Source organism: Leuresthes tenuis, unplaced genomic scaffold, assembly GCF_036924035.1.
Source record: "Leuresthes tenuis unplaced genomic scaffold, fLeuTen1.0.hap1 SCAF_6, whole genome shotgun sequence".
Taxonomy (NCBI): Eukaryota; Metazoa; Chordata; class Actinopteri; order Atheriniformes; family Atherinopsidae; genus Leuresthes; species Leuresthes tenuis.
In genome coordinates, this window is record NW_027325360.1 from 11,555,873 (window position 1) to 11,577,598 (window position 21,726).

The 21,726-nt window shown below is 39.7% G+C and overlaps 4 protein-coding genes across 6 annotated transcripts; 3 read left to right on the plus strand and 1 right to left on the minus strand.

Moving 5' to 3' along the window:
- Positions 1-172: 172 nt before the first annotated feature.
- Positions 173-8,956, minus strand: vdac3 (voltage-dependent anion channel 3). Of its 2 annotated transcripts, XM_072387582.1 has the most exons (10): positions 8,871-8,919; positions 6,132-6,245; positions 3,931-4,002; positions 3,612-3,661; positions 2,518-2,670; positions 2,363-2,415; positions 2,032-2,259; positions 1,784-1,934; positions 1,245-1,302; positions 173-1,150 (listed from the first exon to the last, which is right to left on the minus strand). In XM_072387582.1, the coding sequence occupies exons 2-10, from the start codon at positions 6,241-6,243 to the stop codon at positions 1,059-1,061; spliced, it is 969 nt and encodes a 322-aa protein (XP_072243683.1). In that variant the 5' UTR covers positions 6,244-6,245; positions 8,871-8,919; the 3' UTR covers positions 173-1,058. The 2 variants fall into 2 exon arrangements, with proteins under 2 accessions (XP_072243683.1, XP_072243684.1); XM_072387583.1 differs by lacking the exon at positions 6,132-6,245 and having other exon boundaries at positions 8,871-8,956.
- Positions 8,957-9,852: 896 nt separating this feature from the next.
- On the plus strand, positions 9,853-13,277 carry enkd1 (enkurin domain containing 1). 2 transcript variants are annotated; one of them, XM_072386944.1, is made up of 8 exons: positions 9,853-9,910; positions 10,559-10,658; positions 11,484-11,708; positions 11,965-12,137; positions 12,222-12,365; positions 12,538-12,674; positions 12,770-12,906; positions 13,028-13,277. In XM_072386944.1, the coding sequence occupies exons 2-8, from the start codon at positions 10,574-10,576 to the stop codon at positions 13,186-13,188; spliced, it is 1,062 nt and encodes a 353-aa protein (XP_072243045.1). In that variant the 5' UTR covers positions 9,853-9,910; positions 10,559-10,573; the 3' UTR covers positions 13,189-13,277. The 2 variants fall into 2 exon arrangements, with proteins under 2 accessions (XP_072243045.1, XP_072243046.1); XM_072386945.1 differs by lacking the exon at positions 9,853-9,910 and having other exon boundaries at positions 10,552-10,658.
- A 457-nt stretch (positions 13,278-13,734) lies between these two features.
- On the plus strand, positions 13,735-17,877 carry polb (polymerase (DNA directed), beta). Its single transcript, XM_072387579.1, has 14 exons — positions 13,735-13,939; positions 14,248-14,305; positions 15,205-15,271; positions 15,592-15,666; positions 15,739-15,797; positions 16,013-16,062; positions 16,197-16,248; positions 16,348-16,402; positions 16,496-16,568; positions 16,655-16,725; positions 16,821-16,907; positions 17,044-17,111; positions 17,423-17,562; positions 17,717-17,877. The coding sequence occupies exons 1-14, from the start codon at positions 13,879-13,881 to the stop codon at positions 17,809-17,811; spliced, it is 1,011 nt and encodes a 336-aa protein (XP_072243680.1). The 5' UTR covers positions 13,735-13,878; the 3' UTR covers positions 17,812-17,877.
- Positions 17,878-19,427: 1,550 nt separating this feature from the next.
- On the plus strand, positions 19,428-21,445 carry dynll1 (dynein, light chain, LC8-type 1). The gene is made up of 3 exons (XM_072387585.1): positions 19,428-19,536; positions 20,237-20,375; positions 21,079-21,445. The coding sequence occupies exons 2-3, from the start codon at positions 20,244-20,246 to the stop codon at positions 21,214-21,216; spliced, it is 270 nt and encodes an 89-aa protein (XP_072243686.1). The 5' UTR covers positions 19,428-19,536; positions 20,237-20,243; the 3' UTR covers positions 21,217-21,445.
- The last annotated feature ends 281 nt before the right edge of the window (positions 21,446-21,726 follow it).

The following is a 21,726-nucleotide window of genomic DNA, read 5'->3' on the forward strand; positions in this document are numbered from 1 at the left end:
TCATAATTTGTAAAACAAAATTTTATTTTGTACGTTGTTCTGGTTTTTAATGGTACTGAAAAGGGTGTTTTCTAAGATTAATATCCATTTTTTTGGGAGCGAGAGCACTGGTTTTGTCCCTCCGCTGTGTCATGCCATTCCAAATAAAAAGAAGACACATAAGCCAACAAGATTATTGTGTTTGACATTCTTTATTCTATTTATTGAATAACATTATTTTGAGGTCCTATATTTAGACTTAACGTTCCTATACAAAGCACAGCACGTACATGAAATGTAGAGATAAAGGCTGAACAGGTATAGGACACAAACCTGACAAGACAAAGAGGTGGCACAGAGATCCAAATTGGAATGGGCCCTTTTCCACCAAAGAAGGCCTGAAAAATAGATTTTTAGGCAACCGATAGTTCACAGTTTGTGACTGTGTTATTGAGGTCAAGTGGTGAAATCAAAATAAATCAGACGGAGAAGCAGGATTTCTAATCTGCTGAACTCTCTTCAGCCTCTGTTGCATCTGTTACCAGTCACCGTCTCAATATGACAATGAAAAGTTTAAAAAAACAACTTCTCTCTAGGCTTAAAAGCATGCAACAAAACCACAACATACCAAAACAAGCATCCCCTAATAATCATACCAAGGTCAAAAATCCAGTTGAGCACACAGTGAAAATAAAAAGGTGTTTCAAAGCACTTTTCTGACAGAACAGATAGGTCTGAGATGCATAAAAATGCACTCTATTCTGTCAAGTAGCACATTAAAAGATAAATCATTTATCTAGTTGTATTCTAGTGGAGGAGCATCAAAGGGGAGTTGTGGGCGCTATGCATTATATAAAATTCTTCTATAAGTCTTGATTTAGTGAACGTTACAGTACTGTAGGTCTTGGAGACTGTTTCAGGGTTAAGGCCAAACAATGTGTGTGTGTATATATGTGTGTTGTGGGACTGAGAGGGAAAATGTGTTTACATGTCACTGGGTGGACCTTTGAGGTGTCTTCACATTTGGGATATTTCTTCTTCTTCTATGTTGCTTTCCTCTCTTCTTGTCTGCTAAATCTTTATGCCTCCAGCTCGAAGCCCATGCCGACTTTGTGTCCGCCGCCGTTCACACTCTTCCCGTCGATCATTGCCGAGAGGGTGAGCTTCACTCCTGTGGGTGCGAGCGTCAAGAGTGTGAGTCAAGAAGCCATAGTGACATGCTGCTGTAGTTACATAAAACAGTTTTAAAAAGTCAGTCAGCTAACCTGGCCTGAGGGTTTGTGTATATCCAACTCCAACCAGGCAGGCGTTGTTAACCTTTGTCTGTGAGGAGAAACAAAACGTCACAAAATGATACTCAGCCAGTCGATGGAAGCTGGGTTAAATCATTTATATACAGTATGTGCAACAGCTTGAGGTCATGGAGCATGTAGATGTTGGTGCTTTAAGAGTATATAAAATACTGAGGACGGGATTTAGGAGATTTTGCCACTGAAATGAAGGAACAATAGGAGTGAACAAAAAAGAGTAAATCTGTAAATAGATAAGAAAATGAGTGGGGATTCTAAAGAAGGGATGAATGAAAGAGGAAAAAAGTAAATAAAAAGTGTTTATATGAAAAAAAAAAGAAAAAAAAGGCGAAATCTGATCTTTTTCAAAAGTATTAAGTGATAACTTTGGTGATACTCTGATTTACTCTTTAGCATCATTATCAGGTCAAACCTTCACTTACATTATCATCATGGCAAATGACAGCATGCTAAACAGCATTAGCATTTTCATGTTGTTTTCAAAGAGCTCTTACAGACAGGGTGGCATCCTTATCCAGCTGATATTTGGCTCCAATTCCAAAGCGGGTGTTGTTGCTGCCAGCCGTCCAGGCCAGGTGGACCGCTGTCTCCAAGTTGCTGTTCACTTTTTGGTAAATGGAGCCGGCAAACTCTGTACCGTCATTACTGAAATACAGCACCAAAACAGAAAAGTGTGAATGAGAAAAGTCCAGGATAAAAACTTTCATTTTGTATTTCACTGCACTGGGGAGTAGAGACTCACACGTTAGTGTGAAGCTGGAAGTCACCAGCCTTGTATCCAAGGGCAAAGTTGTTCTGAGTCAGTTTAGACTTGGCAGTGTCGAAAGCCAGCTGGTAGCCAGCCAGCCAGCCCTCGTAGCCCAGCACAGCAGCTGCGTGGACAGTGGGACCAGCCATGTCGAAGTCCAGGTCACAGCCCACATTCATGTGGTCCCGCTTGTAGCCCGTCTTCAGTTTGGCACTCTTCTTGCTAAAGAATTAGAGAGGAATGCAGCTTTACAAAAAAGCTATCATTATGCATCTGTACAGTTCAACTGAACAACTGCTGATCTACTGAAGAGGATTCCTCTTACCCAGTGTTGGGCACAAATGATGTGTCCAGACCGAGCTTCAAGCCTTTAGCCAGCTACAGACAGACAAGGGGCACGGATGATGAGCTAACATCAAAGCTGGGTTAAAGTGTAACATTGTATAGTATTTTGAAAGTGCTAAAAACATTTGAGTCAACCTGGTCGTCCATGGTGATTTCTGTGGTGAGAGTGTTGTCTGTATTCCATTTCTGATTGAAGCTGAGCCCAAGGTCGCTCACTTTGTACTTGGTTTCCAGGTGGCCCCCCGACTTCCCTGTGTCTGTGTTGTTGGAGCCAGAAGTGGCAAACTCCTGCAGAACAAAAACAGATGCAGGAGGGGCAGTTGGACAAAATATGTGGAGCTGGAAGCAGAAAGGCACAATTGAGTGCAGATACAGCAACTAGATGCAGAGGTGGTAAGAATGCATACAAAGGATGGCGGGGAGGGGGGGGCTTTTCCTCTGCCAGAAAATCCCTCTCAGGTTTGTATGGCTCATTGTGTCAAAGGAGAACTATACATTTAACACGAGTTGGGAAGGACAGCTGAAAGTATAGGAAGGACGGTGAGGGAGAGGTCGGTTGTGAGCGTATTTAGGGATGAGTGCTGTTACGGCTGCCATTGGGGAAAAGGTGTCACTCAGGTGAGCCACGGCTGCAAAGGAAAACCCTGCAGAAAGCCTGCGCACAGCACTGGCTTACCCTGCAGTGATCCTGTGTTTAATCATCACATATGCACACACACTCTCACTTCTTACCATCTGATAGTAGAGTCCAAAGAGGAAGCAGAGAAAAAAAGGAAGAGACAAGAAGTTATGGAGAACCACGGAGTATGCATGCAAGTATTTGTCTGCTGACTGGAAAAATTACAGCAGCGCTGCAGAAAGCAGAATTTAACAAGCAGGGGAGATGCTTCTGTTTGTATGTTTTTTTTTCTCCCCAATGAGGAATGGTTTTTGTGGCAAGGACAGAAATCTGTGTGCAAGTGCTCATTTATGGTTTTGCTACGGAAACGGGTTCATAGCAACACAAACACTAAAGCCAAAACTGAATACTTTGTCAAACTTCTTCCGGTATTATTACTATATCTTGCTTTATGGACAAAAGTTAAAAGAAAACCCTGCAGACTTTGTGTGTAGTACACGAGCTGCAAAGACAAGAGTCAGTCATTCGACCTACACAAGACGGCTTAGACAGAGAGGCAGTGAAACTGACATTGAAACTTATCAGGCTCACAGACAACAGTAGTACTTACAACGCCATTCTGAGACTTGGTCTTGACGTCCAGCTTCAGAACTCCATAGCCTAGAGAGATGGGAATTCAGGGACTTAAAAAAAATCTACAAACAAAGGCTGGAGAAATAACATCCTGGTGCAGCACTGCATGGCTTTAAATGCAGTAGCAAAAATAAACAGCTGCGAACCAAGTTGAACAACATGTTCTTTAATGTCAGTCCTGCATCAACACAGCAGCTTCTTTCCAAACAGCTGCTGTGAAATAACAACATCAGAGCAACAGTTACATATTTATACCACACACTGTTGGCATAGGTTAGGAGAAGTTATTAACTCACCAAAGCCCTTGTTGAATATGTCTTTAGCAGATTTTCCCAAGTCTGAGTATGCAGGAGGGACGGCCATTGTGCCTAAGGAAAAGGACATCCAAATGTTTCACAACAGCACAACGTGCATGGAAGTACAAAACTAACTGCAATTCGCTGAGTGATGCTATAAAGAGACACTCAAACAGAGTAATAATGCACCCACATAATGATGGGGAACTTGCTAGTAACAGATTGTCTTATCCCAAAACATCTTGGATTTTAGTTCCCAGCAGGGTTTAAGTTTCAAAATGGCTGGATGACTCATTCTTCCTGAGGCAACGCCAAAGCATCTTCCATTAAACCCACAACTTTCCTCCGTCTCTACTTTGTAATCATCTACAGTACTGTGCAAAATTCTTCAACTACACCTCGTTTCTTTATGTATTGCCACGAAAACAGGAAATATGAGCAGTGATTTATTGAAATGTGCTAAAAAAAATCTGTACAATTGTAACAAGTTCGAAAGTCAGTATTTGGTATGACCACCTTTACTCTCAACACAGTCTCTTAGAGAACTTTTTTCAGGAATCGTTCTCCGAAGGACCTCTTGAAGGACATCCCAAAGCTTCTCTTTGGATGTTGGCTGCCTTTTGTTCTGTTCTCTGCCAAGATGATCCCACACTGCTTCAATAATGTTGAGGTCCAGGCTCTGGGGAGGATTCATCCTTCTACAAGACCGGTTGCCACTCTTAGGTCAAAAAACTCTTAGGTAAAAATGTCTTCTTTACTGCCACCATCCATGGAGACCATTTATGATGAGGCTTCAGTGAACAGGATCAACTGAAGGTCAGGATCTATCTCACAGGTCCTGTGTGAAGCATGTGCTAGATTTTTCTCTTTGGTTCTCACTTTCACAAAAAAATCAGGTGTTTTTGCAGCAGGCTGCTAGTAATAAAGTGCCTAAAGAACAATTTAAAACGATTTTTTTGCTAAGTTGCCCATTATACTGTATCTACATATACAGCCCTGGGATGGACTGGCGACCTATTCAAGGTATACCCTGCCTCTCAGCCAATGACAGCTGGGCTCTTCGGAAACAAAATATAAAGAAAAAATTAGTAGTGGCTCAAGGCTTTTGCACATTACTGTACTTTATACAACCACAACTACTTAGAAAGTATCCACTAAGGCATAAACTAATATAGTAAAATCAGTCATTTTAAATGGACAAAACTATAACACATGCTTCAACGAAACCCATTTTGAAAACCCCTTCTGAATGAATGGAAGTCTGCATTTTAATGGAAGCCGAGCAGTGCAACTCAGATAGCACTCGTGGGCACATACACATGCAAGAAAGCATTGCAGATAGTTTTCTACCAAAATATTTACTTCCAAACAATAAGCACACATCACTATCAGGCAGCAGGACAGAGTCTGTCTGGGTTCTGGTGATATCCAGGTGCTCTCCTCCCCCCTCCATCTAACATGTCAAAACTATTGATTCTCTGGTAACAGTCAACTAGCAAGCAGCAGCAGTTGTTGTTAAGCTATTGAAATGGTTTCTCTGTTAGATGCAGGCAGTAAATGTGCAAATGCAAAGAGCTGTTATTGACAATCACTTTTGTATTTTAACCAAAATCTTGTCCTCATTGTGCTTTGCTTGTAGGGAAAAAGAGATATAAAATGTGTTAAGTGCAAAAAAAAAAAAAAAGTCTACCACAGCCAGTGCAGCAGAGCTAACATAAGCAGTAAGCTGGATTGTTTAGTCAGCAGTTACCACTCCTGCGCACCCCTGCACTGCACCGTAGTGCTTGAAACAGTCATCAGAATCCCCTGAGTTAGTGTGAATGCATGACATTTCTGTGTGGCTTAGGTAGATATATCTGATAAGGTGTCTATAGAGGAGCATTTAGAACGAACCTGCCTTTACTTATGAGCCAAAGCTGATTTAATGTTTAACTAGTGACTCACCTTCCTTCCTGTGCCCCTGCCCTGCTCCCCTGACAGTTAAATCTCGCCTATCACATCTTTTATGCAGAGAAACAAGACTTTGCCCATCAGCCAGTGCATTCAGGACCGAGCCAGCACAGACAAACACATGCCAGAATCCAGCACTCTGTAGCTGACAAATCCCACGGTAAAGCCTTGATCCCTGATGGAGGCAAAGTGCAATCCAGGGACCCTGATGATAAACCTCCTATCGCTGTACATGCACATCCACCACTCACCATGTCCTTTGGGTGCGTGGTGCTGACATGTCACACAGACATCTTTGTTCTCTGCCTGCTCGACTTTTTCTGTCTTGTCCTCCTGCACCACAATCCCCTCTGTCTCTGCCATGTCTCCTCAGACGATGGAAGAGCAAAGAGGGACAACAGAACGGTTTTGGCAAGAGGTCCTGCACCATTTTGACACCATCATAGCACAGTGTATGGTCTTGTTTGTGAGTGACTCGGAATATAAACATGTCTCGTACTGTACTGCTACGATGGGTATTGTGTCATAGTGGACAATTCACAGCATTCAGAATATTTTCATGCAGTGCTGTGTACATGCATGGAAATAGTCTATGGCCTGTGTATGCTAATGATGTGGTGAAATGCCCTGCTTCTGTGCTCCAAGAAAGCACAAAAAAGGACCCTATCATATAGCTACTGTAAGCAACTTGACATTACAGTGTAAAGGTTTTACTCCTTTTTTAGTTTTATTTTCTCTATAATTCCCTCATAGAAATGTCTGTCTCTTCAGGTAATAAATGCCTAGCCATGTACAGTTAAAGCTTATCTATCAGATAAGCTGTGTGAAAACAACGCATGAAATGGAAGCATACTATCTAGAAAGCTGGACAATGTGCAGAAATCAGATATAAAGCTCTTTGAAGCCAGAGATCCACATTCAGCTGGTGATTCTTTGTAAATTCATCCTGGTGTTTGTCTTTGTAAAACTTTGTTATGAAAAACTTTAATACTCAAAGTTTCCACTTGTAAGAAAAAAAATCAAACCAGGAATCTCTAAATTGAACAAACTGAATGTGATTTAAGTTTGGGTGAAAGATGTTCTGTTTTTGCAGCCTTCCTTCTTCACTTACTGTGTTCAGCACTTCTGAGAGCTCCATCATTCTCAGTCATGTCATAAAGCCCATGTTGCTCTTCATTTCACACACATCAACTACAGTCTGTGCCACCTGACCTGCTTTTTGCTGATGCCATGCAACTCCTGCTCTGTCTTTGTCATTTCAGCCGACAGATCCTTCTTCTCGACAGCCACCCCCCCACCCCCGTCCTCCATTTTTGACCCTTTCCTTCACAGCCTTCACTGCTTCATCTCTGCTCTAAATTTAGCTCAGGTGAACCTGACACTATGACACATGGCCTGGCTTTCAACATGTGTCCTTCTCCAAGTTCAGCCTATTAAAACCCCTATAAAAATGTGACGTGCTTGTCTGTATTGTACCTCCACACGGTGCTTGTACACAAACACGCTCCTGCCACTCATCCGAAAGCTTTCATAAGCTGTAACCAGATGACAGCCTAGACTAAGCTCAAAGGTCAAAATGAAAGGAAAGAAGCTACGACAAACATAAGATGGTGGTTGTCCACAATCAAACAAACTGCCATTTTAATCTGAAAATGTACCTCTTGATGCTGATAAAGCACAACTGTTGAGAAATGTATTAAAATGTTAGAGAAGACAGTATGCTAGATACGCTACATATCAAAATGCATTGTTTTACCATTCAAATATGAGGAAAAAATCTAACTTTTATTCAGTGGTTCAAACAGCCGTAATTGAGCTATTTGACGTGAAACACAATTATGAAAGACTCCTTTCTGATAAGGAGATATGGGACAAAAAAAAGGTAAAAAAAATGCGTAAACATGTCAACACTAGCCTCACCTCCAAACACATGCAACCAAGTCAGTCTGTCATATATCGCAAGGAATGTGTGTTTAAGATAAGGTCAAGAGCAGTCAAGTTACACCTCAGACAATTTATAGCTTGAACTTAAAGTGCATAATGTAATGATGGCATTTATTATCTGTTTAGAACGGCAGTTGCTTCCAGTGGGGTTTGAGTGTGCAGTAATAACATCAAGACTGCTGCTGTGTGTGACCATGTGTTTACAAGTGGCTTTGGGATGATTGTTGCATCAGCCTGTATTAAATTGTTATTAGCTCTGACACATTCTGGCAGTTGAAAAAAAAAACAGGCCCGATTTCAGGACTTTGGATAGCGGCACTGAAATGAGCGACATCAATTTAACACCACTACAAACATTTATGCAGTCATAAGAATATACTTCTAAACTTATTCCTCAAAGCAATGTGCCTCATAAATACTCGGTGTGGGTCTCTACCAGTGTAGAACATGCTGTATAGCTAAAGGCAAGGCCAGAAAGATAAGTTATGTGGGTGTTCGTGGTTCTTGTGCTCCTAGACACACACCCTGATAAGACATTCTTACAATATTTATGGCATCATATCGGCCTGTCCCACAACTCAACCTGTTCGTCACCATATGCGACCACCTCTGGTTACCATCGCCTGTAGTGCGCATTGCAACACCTCACTTTATATTGCCTCAATCTGTAGCTTCAATCACATGGTGTAGGTGTTTAACAAAAATTATAAATGGGTAACTTATTGATTTTTTTTTTTTTGGCTAAGAAAAAACAGCAGTGATTCTCAATTTTATTTAAAAAATATGCGGCCAATAAACATGTTTTCTTTTTTTTTTTTAATTTCACAGTTTGCAATACTGATTTTCAGATGCTTAAAGGGATACCCAGGCCTGGACAACTGTAAAAACCTGCCGTAAGCGAACGAGGTACTCCCACTCCCACTCTGTGTGGGACTAATTTCTCACTCAAAGTCAAGCGACTCTTGACTACAACTAAATGCCATGCAGGTAAATAGACATAGGGAAACTTAGAAAATAACGGTATGCTAAACATAGTCGATTCATACCTTTATTTTTGAAGCGGAGTGTGCAGAGTTTCACAGCGCTGTTCGGGGCAGCTGAGTACGGTGAAGGAGAAAGCACAGACGGACGAACCGCGCATGCGCACTCACATTTCAAGTTGAGGGCGGGGCCGTTGTGCAAGTGACATTGAGCTCAAAAAGTTTTCAAATCGAGAGCTTTACTATCTAATATGCGACGTGATTTCCCTTTGTAAACACGATGTAGAGAATATTTCTAGAGCAGCAAGTGTTTCATTCTCAAATGGCCCCAATACCACTCCCATATCAGTCAAAGAAAAGGGGCGTGTTTCTGTTATGGCTTTTATTTGAATATCTGTACAATATTGGGGGTTACATTTTTCGACATTTGCTACCTAAGCTTATTCTATAAGTTTAGTAGTAGTCAGTTTAATATATTCGAAACAAAATGTATTGATCAGCAAGGATCAGCCTCTTGCCCAAGGACAAGCCGAGGCTCGAACTACCGACCTTACGATACGAGAGCAATGACCATTACAATTATTGCAGTATTTTATGGAACTGGGTCTCGAATAACAGCTGTCAGGCAGACCTTTCTCCCAGACTGTCTTTCTCCATGCTTCGCAGAACTACCTACAAACCAAATGGTCATATTTTATTGTAAACTGGGAATTATTAGAAGTAAAGATGTGTTTCCAGCGCCTGAAAGGCAGTACTCGGGAATATAACGGGGCACAATCACAATAATAGAAATGCATGCCGTAGAACTGCTCCGCAGGCAGGGGAGGGCGACGTAAACACGTCAAGTGATGGGAGTTTTAAACCTTAATCTCTGTTATTTGAATACTGTTAACACTAGTCTACTAGTGTGTCTTATACTTCAATTTATGGATTTGGATGTCGTAAAGTACCTTGTGGAACACATCTGTTGACTCTATCAGGTCAAGCTCTGTGTGCGCGTGGTCCGTTGCCATGGTGAAGAATACTGCAACAAGTGTTGCTAACCTCAGCGTCATCAGCGTGCGTGAATTAAATCCTTAACCGATAAATAACGACGATTTTAAAAGGTAAACAAATTAACTTGATAATTTTAGCCAACTTCTATAGAATGTCTGGTCAACATTAACTCAGATCACTATGATTTTTTGGTGTGTGTTTCGTATCATCGCAGAAATTCGTCGAAAGAGCCTGTGTTGATTAGCTAAATTTAGAACAGGCTAATAAACAATAGCTGTGGTTGGCTATTCGTAGCCTTAAAAGCAATGTTGTAAAAAAAAAAAAAAAAAAAAAGCAGTGGCTGGATGGTTCACATTTCACATTTATTTTCGAAAATAACCTGGCCGATCCATTCATTAATTCATTCATTCTATGCGGATGTTTACGTTATAGCTATGCTGTAGCCCCATGACAAACTGGCGACTGATCAAAACATTAGATTAGATTAACTGCTCTTCTGAATGTTTTTTTTTTATTATTATTATTTTCAGTCTGTCTTATTTGCTTCATAGTCCTGATAGCTGGAGATTTGCACATGATATGGAAATATATATTTGTCTGAAAGGTGTCTGTACACCATCTGTAGGACCACGAAAGTCATTAATCAACATGTCATGAGTACAAGAACAACCAATAGTTTTATCGTAACTCGTAAACTCATTTTTATGTTTGATATTGAATATTGCTTACCTGACAATGTTATTGCAACTTTTCGTCAGCTCCTGCTACTTCAGATGTGTGAGGGACCTTCAAGAATAACTGGGCCAATCCCCCCAGATCCTTCCCTGTTTCCTCAGTTCTACAAACGACCAGTTTCAGGTTAGATACAGCTGAACAGTTCTTCATATTATGATACAAGTTTACTTTGCATGTGTGTTTCTTTTTACTGTAGGGCAGAAAAGTACAATTTCACAACCCCAGTTGTTTACAAGTGTTGATTAAGTGTAAAAGTTTAAATAAAGACCAGCGGTGCAGTTATTTGAAAATGGTTTCAACCCTACGTTTTACTGAAAACACTACAAAGAAAACAAGTAAAATGTTGAAACTGAGAAATGTATTTGCTGTGGCATGGGTAACCTGCACATTTTTGAAGGCACCATTAGTAGTGAATGTTTTGGAGCACTATATGCAATCACCCAAATCACATTCTCATTACATAAGGTGGCTCTGTGGTAAAAGAGTACATTTGCTAAACTGGCCCAGAACTATCATCCACTGGAAATTTTACATCAAGCAAGAATGGTAAAGCATTTAAAAACTACAATAATGAAGTAATACGACAAGCATTCTCCTTTAACTGCTTTTTTAGAAAAATGTTACTGCCATCGAATTATTTTAAACCTATTTCTCAGTTTTAAAATTTTATGGCTGTTCTGTGTGCTATTTTCAATTAGGTCCATGAGTTAAATGGTTTGTGTAGTCTGATTTTATGGACATTTTGAAAAGCTTCCCAGATCTCCTTTAACTGAAATTATAGCAATATAATGGTTAACTTTTCTAGACTCCGCTGTTCTCCACTAGCACCTGGGCAAATGTAAAATACTTACCACTTTTATAAAGCTGCTACCCTCATTGAACAACATGTTTTTACTTAACTAAATGTGGGCTTTAAGTTACATTGTTGAGTTTTCTGACCTCCTCCAGCCCGTGGTCGTTTAGAAGGAAACCATGATGGGACGTCGGCCCATGTCTTGGGTCCACTTGCTCCAGATCATGTGTTGTATCCAGAATGCTACAGCGCTCGTACACCAGCACATCGACCCCGCATCAACCCTAATGCCACCCACATTCTGGAACGTGGACGGAATGGGGTTGTGGGAGAACTCCTGAAACTAGACGGTGTCTCCATCACTCGTCCTCCCAATCAAAGTAAGTGTAATATATACATATATTTGAATTCTCCCCAATGGGGGATGAATAAAGTATTTTTATTCTATTATTCTGTTCTATTAAAAACTATATAAATGGGAATCTTTTCTTTATCTTTTTTACTTTTATTTATACAGATAATCTGATTGAGACACTCTTTCTCTTTCTCAAGAGAGACCTGTTTGAAACAAAAATACAAGCAGGCTATAGTGTGTTAAACTATAATTAAGACAGCTATCATTGCTCTGTCCTATAGAACAGCGAGTGCATGACTTCAGCAAAGAGAATATACGTCGACTTCGGGAGATCCAGAAGCGCTGCAAAGAGCAGGAGGCTGAGAGAGCGCAGGCTCGTTCTGTTCCAGTTAAAGCTCTGTGGACCTCCTCAAAATACCAGGACGTCCCATCCAGGGTGATGGCCCAACTAGAGGTAAGCAGTATATCTGTGATAGAGCCCTTGACTATGTTTTTTTTTCCTTTGTTATGTGTGAACCGATCTTTTTCATTCATTTAGGTATACAGTCCAAATGTTAAGCCACAGTGTCAAAAGTATCTTAAGGCCCACTCTAACAGTGGGTCTGCTGCACCCCCCAAATCTTCGCCTGTAGCTGTGGAGCGCCCTGCTTCCTGCAACTCTATACAGGACCAAGACTTGAAGGTGGAAAAACTTATTGCAATTGTTAACTTGAAATTTTGAAAAACTTGAAACTCTGAAAATATTTTTGGGGGAAAATGTTTTGGTGCTCACGAAGCATGAATATAAGGCATAAGTACATGGTATTTAAAAAATTCCACTACAAAATGTTCAGCTTTTTTAAATACGGTTACAGGTACAAGGTCAGACCATAGACTTCATCAAACATAATGCCCGAGCTGCAGGAAAAACGGCTTTTCGTCGGTCACAGTCACTGACAAGCCTCAGAGGTAAACCTTTGCCCAGTGCAGTCAAGGGACAGGTGCCTCAGTAGTGAGTATTTTAAAACTATGTATTATCTTATTGATAAATGGCTGACATGTCTCTCTTCTTGACTCACAAACACATACAATATCATGCGTTCACAGCCTTGAAGAACGGAAGATGCAGTGGCGTAAAGAGGAGGAGGAGAGGAAAAGAAATGCACCTGACCCCACAATCCCAGCTGGTCACAGCCTGATGCCTGAGAGCGAGAGACAGCAAACACTGAAGACCCTGAAAGAAAGTAAGTGTCCACCTTTACATTAATAATGATAGCATTAGTCTAATGTACAAAGTGTATTAGTACAGTATGTGCCGCAGTGTTTGCTCATCTAATCGTGTCACTGCTGACTTTTTTTCCTCAGCCCACCGCTCCTTGGTGACCGAGCTGCTCTCACTCCCCCTAAAAGCTGACAGTCTGAGTGTTCGCTCACGTCAGGCTCAACTTGATTGTAGGCTTTCTGAGATCGAGGAGGCCATTAAGATATTCTCCAGAGACAAAGTTTATATAAAAATTGATTCCTAATACATGAGGTGGAGGACTTATAAAGACTAGGGGGCTTGGGGGGTTCTGTAAATGTAGTGCTTCATTTTGTAGATACTTGATGTAACAGAATACTGGACTATTTGAAATAGATGGGGTTTTTTTAGATTTGAGGTATTTTGCAAAAAGAAAAAAATATATTTTATAAAGAGTGGTTTTTAAGGCTAGCTGAGATTATTGAAAGTGAACAATGAATTAACACGTAATATGTATAGTAAATACAACTGAATGATCTACAGCTGTCTTGTGTAAATAAGAGGCAGGGATTTTATAAACTTCAGAAAATGTTCATTAGGTTTAATTTATTGAGATGGGTTTTGTTTAGTTAACGGAGGATTTTTTTTATGTATACTGTACATGGTTGACTATTGACTGTTATTGACTATTAAAACATACCAAACTGAATGTTGCACAAAAAAAAAGAATTATTTAACGTCGATAGGCGCCGCCAGAGCTATAGCTCTGGTCGCCGCCACTGCCACACGTCGTGTCCATGACGTATGACGTCCTCCACCACTCCACGCATTTGGGTCATTGTTTAGCGTGAGCCAACGTCGGCTAACGTGCTAGTCAGAGGCTAGCTGAAAACACAAAGAAATGATAACTTGTTCTGCATACAAATAAACCTTGTTTGGCTTTCAAAATAACATTTGAGTGTTTATCAAATCCAGAATGAGCAAGAGGAAAGCGCCACAGGAATCCCTAAATGAGGGAATAACGGACTTTCTTGTCGGTACGTGAAGTCAAGCTCAGTTAGCAGTAGCTAGCATGACAGTTTCTGTGTTTTTAAATGAAAAGATCTCTGAAATAACCTCCCTAAAATAATAATACTTATCAGAGTACCGTAATTGGTACTTCTGTTTACATTAACATTACGATTATTGTTAGTAGTAAGTAATAGTTGGATTTTTCCGGAATTCAGTTTGATGCACTGATGATTGATATCACATTTAAATACCTTCCACCATCAGGTGTCCTGGTTCTAAAAATATGTGGGAGATGTGAAGTCATGTCATGTCTGAAAATTACTTCTGTTTACAGAACTGGCCAACTACGAGAAAAATGTCAACAGAGCAATTCACAAGTACAATGCATACAGGTAAATTTTGAAGCCACTGCAATAAGGTGTGCTATGCGAAAAATCAATGTTTCTTTGTTCTTTATACAGCAAAAAACGTACAATAACAAGCTAATAGCGACTCTATTAAGTTTATTATGCGCCCTAAGTTAAAAGCATTTAGACTAAACATAACAATCCTACAAAGAAGCTTATCATTTGATATAGTTAGTGTTTAGTGTTATTATTGTGTTATTATAAAGTTTTTAATAGAGATGCTGATTGAGCTTCAGGGTCATGTTGAACTCTACTTTCAGAAGTATTATATGGAGCTGTTACTCATGAACTTATTCTTTCAACTTAGTTTATATCTGCAGATATAGAGATGTTGCAACAACAAAAACTGGATACACAGTACAGACTAGTACACATGATAATGGGACATATAGTACACCATCCACTGAGTAGCATTCTCTATAAAGCCAGTAATCATTAACCCATCCATCCATCCATTCATTAATTTTCTATAGCTGCTTAATCCGTTGGTCGGGTCGCGGGGGGGGCTGGAGCCTATCCCAGTGGTCATCTGGCGAGAGGCGGGGTACACCCTAGACAGGTCGCCAGTCCATCATAGAGCCACACAGAGACCAAGGAGACATATAACCACACATGCTCACACGCACTCCTAAGGACAATTTTTGAGACCCCAATTAACGTAACATGCATGTTTTTGGACGGTGGGAGGAAGCCGGAGTACCCGGAGAGAATTCACGCATACACAGGGAGAACATGCAAACTCCACACAGAAAGGCCCCAGCCGGGAGTTGAATAATCATTAATGCAATGATTAATTCTGTAAAACCTGTCGTTTTTGTTGGTTTTGCTCATTTTCTTTGTATATTTGCTGTTGTTAAGTGTTTTCTTGTCTACTGACTATGTAGGAAAGCAGCATCTACCATTGCTAAGTACCCTAACAAGATCAGGAATGGAGAAGAGGCCAGGAAACTGGTATGTGCACTAATCCTTCATTTTCTGCCTTTGCTAATAATACATCAGTACATTTCTGTCACTCTGTAAATACGTAAAAACCTGATGACAATGGGACACATTGCTCAGCATTTCCCCACTAAGACACAGCAGGCTAGTGTCAAGTAAAGTTTGTAATGCTCGAATGTTTTAGCTGGGAAAAGCGTGGTCTAAATAACAGTCATCGTGAATGAATGTGTTGTTACCTGAAAATGTTTTCAACAGCATCTCCTTGCATCTTACATAACCTCTGCAAATCACACTGTTCAGCACATTCATGTTTACTTGTCACATTTCAACAGGATGGCGTTGGAGCTAAAATAGCAGAGAAGATTGATGAGTTCCTTCAAACTGGCAAACTAAGGAAACTGGAAAAGGTGATGGGATCTGTGTGGGAATACGTGACTGATGCCCCAGTGTGAGAAATCTAACTTCATATTTTCCCCTAGATCCGAAATGATGACACCAGCTCTTCCATCAATTTTCTCACGAGAGTTACTGGAATTGGGTATGTTTTTAGTATCACTAGTGTACGGTTGAATTAGGTATTATATGGTTTATATTATATTTACATTTTCTGTGAAGTGCGTCGTGACTAATTAAAATGCAGTGAGTGACCAATTCAGTGTCCACCCCCGAGGACCACATGAGTTTTATCTGTTCAGATAATTTTATTTTACTCTATGCACGTAACAAAGTTCATGTCTTGGGTCTTTAATTTAGGCCTGCTGCTGCCAGGAAGTTTTTTGAAGAAGGAGTAAAGACTTTGGATGGTTTGTAAAGCATTTAAACAAAATCCTGAAACATTTCCGTAGAGCTGTGCATTGTGTAGTTTTAGCTTTACTAATCATTTCAGTTTGCGGTGTGCTTACTAGTTCTTTTAACTATTTCTTTTTTTTTTTTTCAGATTTGAAAAAGGTCGAACACAAGCTAAATCATCATCAAAAGATCGGGCTCAAGTGAGTTTGGCTAAAAGCTCAAAGAATGTGTTTTGCATCCTAAGTCGTCCTCTGTTAAGAGAATGCAATGTGTTAAATAGTTTACTTTACTGCATTTAGATACTTTGAAGAATTTGAGAAAAGGATCCCAAGATCTGAAATGGAAAAGATGGAGGTGATTGCAGTTTTATATATTTCTGATATCTTCAAATGATATTATACAGAGTTCCTTTATAAACTGATTTTGTGGGTTGTTTTCATCTTGGAGGTTCTTATTCTTGGGGAGTTGAATAAAATCGATACAGAATATATTGGAACAATCTGTGGAAGTTACAGGAGAGGTAATCTTTACCATCAAGTCAATTATCTTTAGTATTTTATTTGTTGTGTCACTTCAGGCTATTTTAATCATGTTCATAAATTCCAGGTGCATCGTCAAGTGGTGATATTGATATCTTGCTGACCCACCCAGACTACACTTCTCAAACTGAGAAGCAGGTAAGGCCTTTTTGTTAATCCTGTTGTAGATACTGTGAGTAAACAGCAATTGTTTTCTCTTTTAAAACTCACTTTGTGCTGACTCTGTTTTGCAGGCCAAACTCCTTCATGATGTAGTCGACCATTTGGAGTCCATTGGGTTTGTGACTGACACTCTCTCTAAAGGAGATACCAAGTTCATGGTGAGGCCTGATCCTATTTTCTCTGATATTCTGCGCTGTATGATGTTGTGACCAATAAACCAGTTAAGTTTATTAACTACACCCATCCTCTGTAGCACATGACTCTGATTATGATGTGCTGGATCTTGTTTTCTAGGGAGTCTGCCAACTGCAGCAGAGTGATGATGATGAAGAGGAATACCTTCACAGGCGTATTGATATAAGGTAATCTCAATATTTCTGTCAGCCTTTACTCTGAATGTTGTCATATGTATGTTGCTACAATATTCTTTGTCAGAGTGATGACTGTTTAGCATTATTCTGAATCAATTTACTGGATCAAACTGTGACAGTCCAACAAATGGAGAGAGTAAAAAAACTCTGCCTTGAGCTTATAATACCAAACTGGCCCTGTTAACTATTTTAATATATGCAGCAAAAACAGATGAGGAAACCATCTGCTCTTTTGTATAAAATTCCATTCATCAGTTTGTTCTTGCTGACTTGTATTTTTTTCCATTAAAACATTTCCAAAGGTTAATTCCCAAGGACCAGTACTACTGTGGAGTTCTGTATTTCACTGGAAGTGACATCTTCAATAAAAATATGAGGACTCATGCTCTGGAGAAGGGCTTCACTCTTAACGAGTACACCATACGACCGCTTGGTGTCACTGGTGAGTCTCAGTCACACGCGACTAAACCTGAGTTCAGGCTCTGTGTGACTCTGTCAGCCAGTAACTGATGCTTTTGTCTTTCAGCTTTCACTCTAAGGTGTTTTTTATTTTAATTTTATGTTAATTATTTTATTTAATTATTAATCTGTTGCAGGTATGGCAGGGGAGCCTCTGTTGGTGGATAGTGAGAGAGACATCTTTGAATACATCCACTACAAATACAAGGAGCCAAAGGACCGCAGCGAGTGAAGCTAAAGACAGCTTACAGTTACATCTGTAAATAAAGCTACAGCAGTCCTACAAGCAAGATTTAAACTATTTTGTCTTGGTTTGTTACTTATTTACCATTTACCTGACATATTGAAAAGAAAACTACTGTGAAAGTCTTCTTTATTTTTTTAGATAGATTTTTCATGCAAGTTGAAATTGTCTCCATTAATGATATTTTATCCCCAACACTCGAACAACTGGAGAAGAGGTTTTCATGTATTCTTGTAAAGGTGCTTTGTCTTGAATTTTTTTTAGCTTTACAAATCATGCTGAACGCTAACATTACTTTGCTTTTACACCAAAATAGGGATTTTAAGCTGAGAGGAGCTGTTTTATCGAGGGACAGTGTCTGTTACTTTTGTTGTCCATCCTGTTTTTGACGTATTGTCCAGTAACAATAATGCTCATTTTCTGCAAAGCTTTTTTAAACGGTGTTTGTTATTTTAGTGTCTTTAGTCTGTATCAGTTACCCTCCAGTGTGGGTACAATAACCTGAAATGCTACAATAATGCAACCTAAATATGACTGATGGGCTCCTGGTTTTAGACAAAGTACCAATGATCATTGAAGTTTGGAAACAAATTGGCTTCCCTGTTTTCCTTGATTGAAAATTAAATGTAAGTGAATTGGCCGATAAACTTGATGAATCTACTGGATGTGCTTGTGAGAAGACAATAGCATACAGTTGATAGAAGTGAATTCACTTTGTTGTTAAACTTGAACATTTAGTTTAGGTTAGTTTAGGTGTCGTATCGGTTTCCTTGTGGATTATTACAAATGTATGACAACATATTTAAAAGAAATGGGGACATGAGGTTTATTTTCAACTGATCAATTTCAGAATGAGTGAAATAAAATGGTTGAAATGCAGGGTTCTGTTATTTTCCATTTGCTTTTGAAGTGTTGTTAAAAATAGAAGTTGAAAATATTGAATGACTCACTGTCATAGTTTATAATATACTGATAATCATTTGTCTGGAAAAGGCTTCAGCAGGAATAGCTATTTTCTTGGTAATAGAACATCTATTTTTATAACTATTTTTTTCTTATTTCTTGTTGTAACAACATAGATATTTATCTGATATGGCATGTGGTGCTGAAAATGAAGGATGAAAGCTGTATTATCAACCGCTTTGGGTTAACAGTTGGAGATAGTTTCACGGTACCGTGTTGTGAATAAAATCTGGCCCATAAACGTAGCATCAACAGTTAATGACTAGTCGTGGTTTACAAATGCAACTTATGGTATTAGCTGACATGGGCTGCTATGATGTACTTTTTAAAAACTTAATATCCAAAAAAAACAAAACAATTTAAAGTACAAAAAATAAAATAGAGTTTGCAAGCTTGGTGAAATCTGAAATCTTATAAGGACTTTGGTAGCACTCTGCCATTTTGCTGTATGAGACTATCGCTGGCGTGATTCCGTGAACAAGTTATTTACTAGGTTGTCCTAACAACGACCCTGCCGCAATGCATGATGGGTTGAAATAAAATGCTGGCAGAAACACCAGAAAGATAAGCCTGAGCTGACCAATGACAGCGCTTTGTGCATTTATACGAGCCAATAGGGCCACAACGAGGCAGCAGTCTCCAACCGCCACACACCCACATTACTTTTGTGTCAACCACTTCGCGGGAGTTGTCTCTACAGGAGCAGTCATCCCTTAAAAACTGTAAACTGTGTGTACGGGAGACAACAAGGTAAATATACAATCCTGCATGCATACAACTATATTTTATTTTTTTCTGATAAATTTTTCTCTAATGGCACTATGTTCGTTAAACGTTTTTTTTACCTTTTTCGTGATGAATGAGCAGCTAGTTCTTGTGCTTTAGCTAATCAGCAGCTCATTATCGGTGATTGCGCATGTGACCAATCTTCTCATAGGATAAATATAAAATAATTCCCCGTCTGCCTTATGACTAGAAATTGAGTGTTTTTTTCCAACATACACACAACAAACCCTCTAAAGGGGAGTTTTTTGTTGTTGTTGCGCGGTCTGGGGTCTAATTTGATGTTGTCGCATAAACGTGACTCAATTTATGATCCCAACCTCACAAGAGACTTGAAACCTCGGAAAAATTGAGACGATGATCTTAAATGTCCTGCGTATCCATAGAAACTACGCAGAGCGCGCTTCATGCGAGCCATCCTCTGATGGAAGTTATGTAACACTTGTGGAAAAGGCTAGTACAAATATTATGTAGCCGTTATTATGTAACGGCGCTTCGCTAACTATTACTTCTCTGTCCCCGTGGTCTTCGTGCTGTATCGCTTATACTTTTAAGTCAGTTGAAGATGCTGATGACTGGTAGTTTGATCCGGCTCTTCTGTCAGTTATATTGTGTGCCAATGCGCCTGTGAGATTGATGAATTCTCCGCTGTGTTTTGGTTACCCAGGGCAACCATGTCTGATAGAAAAGCAGTGATCAAAAACGCTGACATGTCGGAGGACATGCAGCAGGACGCCGTGGAGTGTGCCACACAGGCCCTGGAGAAGTACAACATCGAAAAAGACATCGCTGCCTACATTAAAAAGGTAAAGTGGGGAAAAACACTCCTGAAACACCCACCGTCTTTTGATCTAGGTTAATCAAGATAATGATTTAAACACATTTACACCCAAGAAAATATAGTGCTAAAGTTAGGTTAATTGCGTTGCACTTACATGACTGTAATGTAAAGCGGTTTTGGCACTTAACCATCCTGTGCATCATTTTTGTTGCACACCCAGCCTGTGGGGAAACCTGTTACTGTTCGACAGTCCTGCATATTTCTCGCATCCACATTTTGATCTCATTGGTCTATCGCACCTTTTTAGTGTTACTGGCAGCTTGTTTCAGCATCAGAGGACACAATGTTTTATCCTGAGAATAATCGAAAGATTGGAAAATTATATCTCCAGATTCAGCAAGTCGAGCTGTGAGAGCCTAAAAACATGGACAAACCTGGTAGCAATATATTTCTGCTGTCATCACATTATTGAGGATGTGAGGAACATATTTAGTTGATATTGAGGCATATGTAGTCTATTATGGAAGGCCGATTCATGAGTGGTAGTCATATAATTGAAAGCGTACTGTTGATCATTTTGTCCAGCTGCACTCTAATGAGCGTGTAATAATGTAGCTTTTACATAATATTGTCAGAAGATTAAATACTTTTTAACATGTTTTCATCATAAGTGCTCACATTTAATTGGACGTTCCTTGTCTTTCTTTCTTTCTTTTTTCTCCCCACAGGAGTTTGACAAGAAGTACAACCCGACTTGGCACTGCATCGTTGGGAGGAACTTTGGCAGTTACGTGACTCATGAGACCAAGCATTTCATTTACTTCTATTTGGGTCAGGTGGCCATTCTGTTGTTCAAGTCGGGCTGAATGGAGGCGTTTTCTCAATCCCAGCTGACCATACTACAGACTGACAAAAGGCACTTATCATTCCTTGGCAAGGGGCCGCCGCCTTTCTCTGTGCTGCTTTCTACTTTGTTTTTAAGGATTTTAAGAAAAGAAAAAAAACGTGGCCATGTTGAAGAGATGAAACACTTGTATTTATTTTTGTGTCGTTACATTAGACATGTCATTTTTTTAAATAAAGCATAGCTGTTAAGCTGTCTCGGCTCAATGTCTGCTGTGCTCATTTAGCTCAATCAACTCCGTTAGGTTAGTCAACCTGGGATGAATAGCTGATGTTTGAATTCGAATTTGAATTCAGTACTGCCCATTGAAATAAATGGATCAATTTGTGTCCAATCACCCAAATATGCCAAGGGTACAGATGCCCCTTATGTATAACACACATACATGGGGGGGGGATCCCCATGGAACTAATCTAATAACTATGGTGGACAGTAAAAATGAGCATTGCATATCACCGTGTGCCGTTTCACT

Coding starts and splice junctions, on each gene's coding strand:
- vdac3 (XM_072387582.1), bottom strand. CDS start 6,243: ATGGCAGAGACAGAGGGGATTGTGGTGCAGGAGGACAAGACAGAAAAA. Junction 1,303..1,783: donor ATAAGGATGCCACCCTGTCT/GTAAGAGCTCTT, acceptor TTCTCCTCACAG/ACAAAGGTTAACAACGCCTG. Junction 1,151..1,244: donor TACACAAACCCTCAGGCCAG/GTTAGCTGACTG, acceptor TCGCACCCACAG/GAGTGAAGCTCACCCTCTCG.
- enkd1 (XM_072386944.1), top strand. CDS start 10,574: ATGTGTGAGGGACCTTCAAGAATAACTGGGCCAATCCCCCCAGATCCT. Junction 11,709..11,964: donor CACTCGTCCTCCCAATCAAA/GTAAGTGTAATA, acceptor TCTGTCCTATAG/AACAGCGAGTGCATGACTTC. Junction 12,138..12,221: donor GGGTGATGGCCCAACTAGAG/GTAAGCAGTATA, acceptor TCATTCATTTAG/GTATACAGTCCAAATGTTAA.
- polb (XM_072387579.1), top strand. CDS start 13,879: ATGAGCAAGAGGAAAGCGCCACAGGAATCCCTAAATGAGGGAATAACG. Junction 14,306..15,204: donor CACAAGTACAATGCATACAG/GTAAATTTTGAA, acceptor CTGACTATGTAG/GAAAGCAGCATCTACCATTG. Junction 16,403..16,495: donor CTGAAATGGAAAAGATGGAG/GTGATTGCAGTT, acceptor TTCATCTTGGAG/GTTCTTATTCTTGGGGAGTT.
- dynll1 (XM_072387585.1), top strand. CDS start 20,244: ATGTCTGATAGAAAAGCAGTGATCAAAAACGCTGACATGTCGGAGGAC. Junction 20,376..21,078: donor TCGCTGCCTACATTAAAAAG/GTAAAGTGGGGA, acceptor TTCTCCCCACAG/GAGTTTGACAAGAAGTACAA.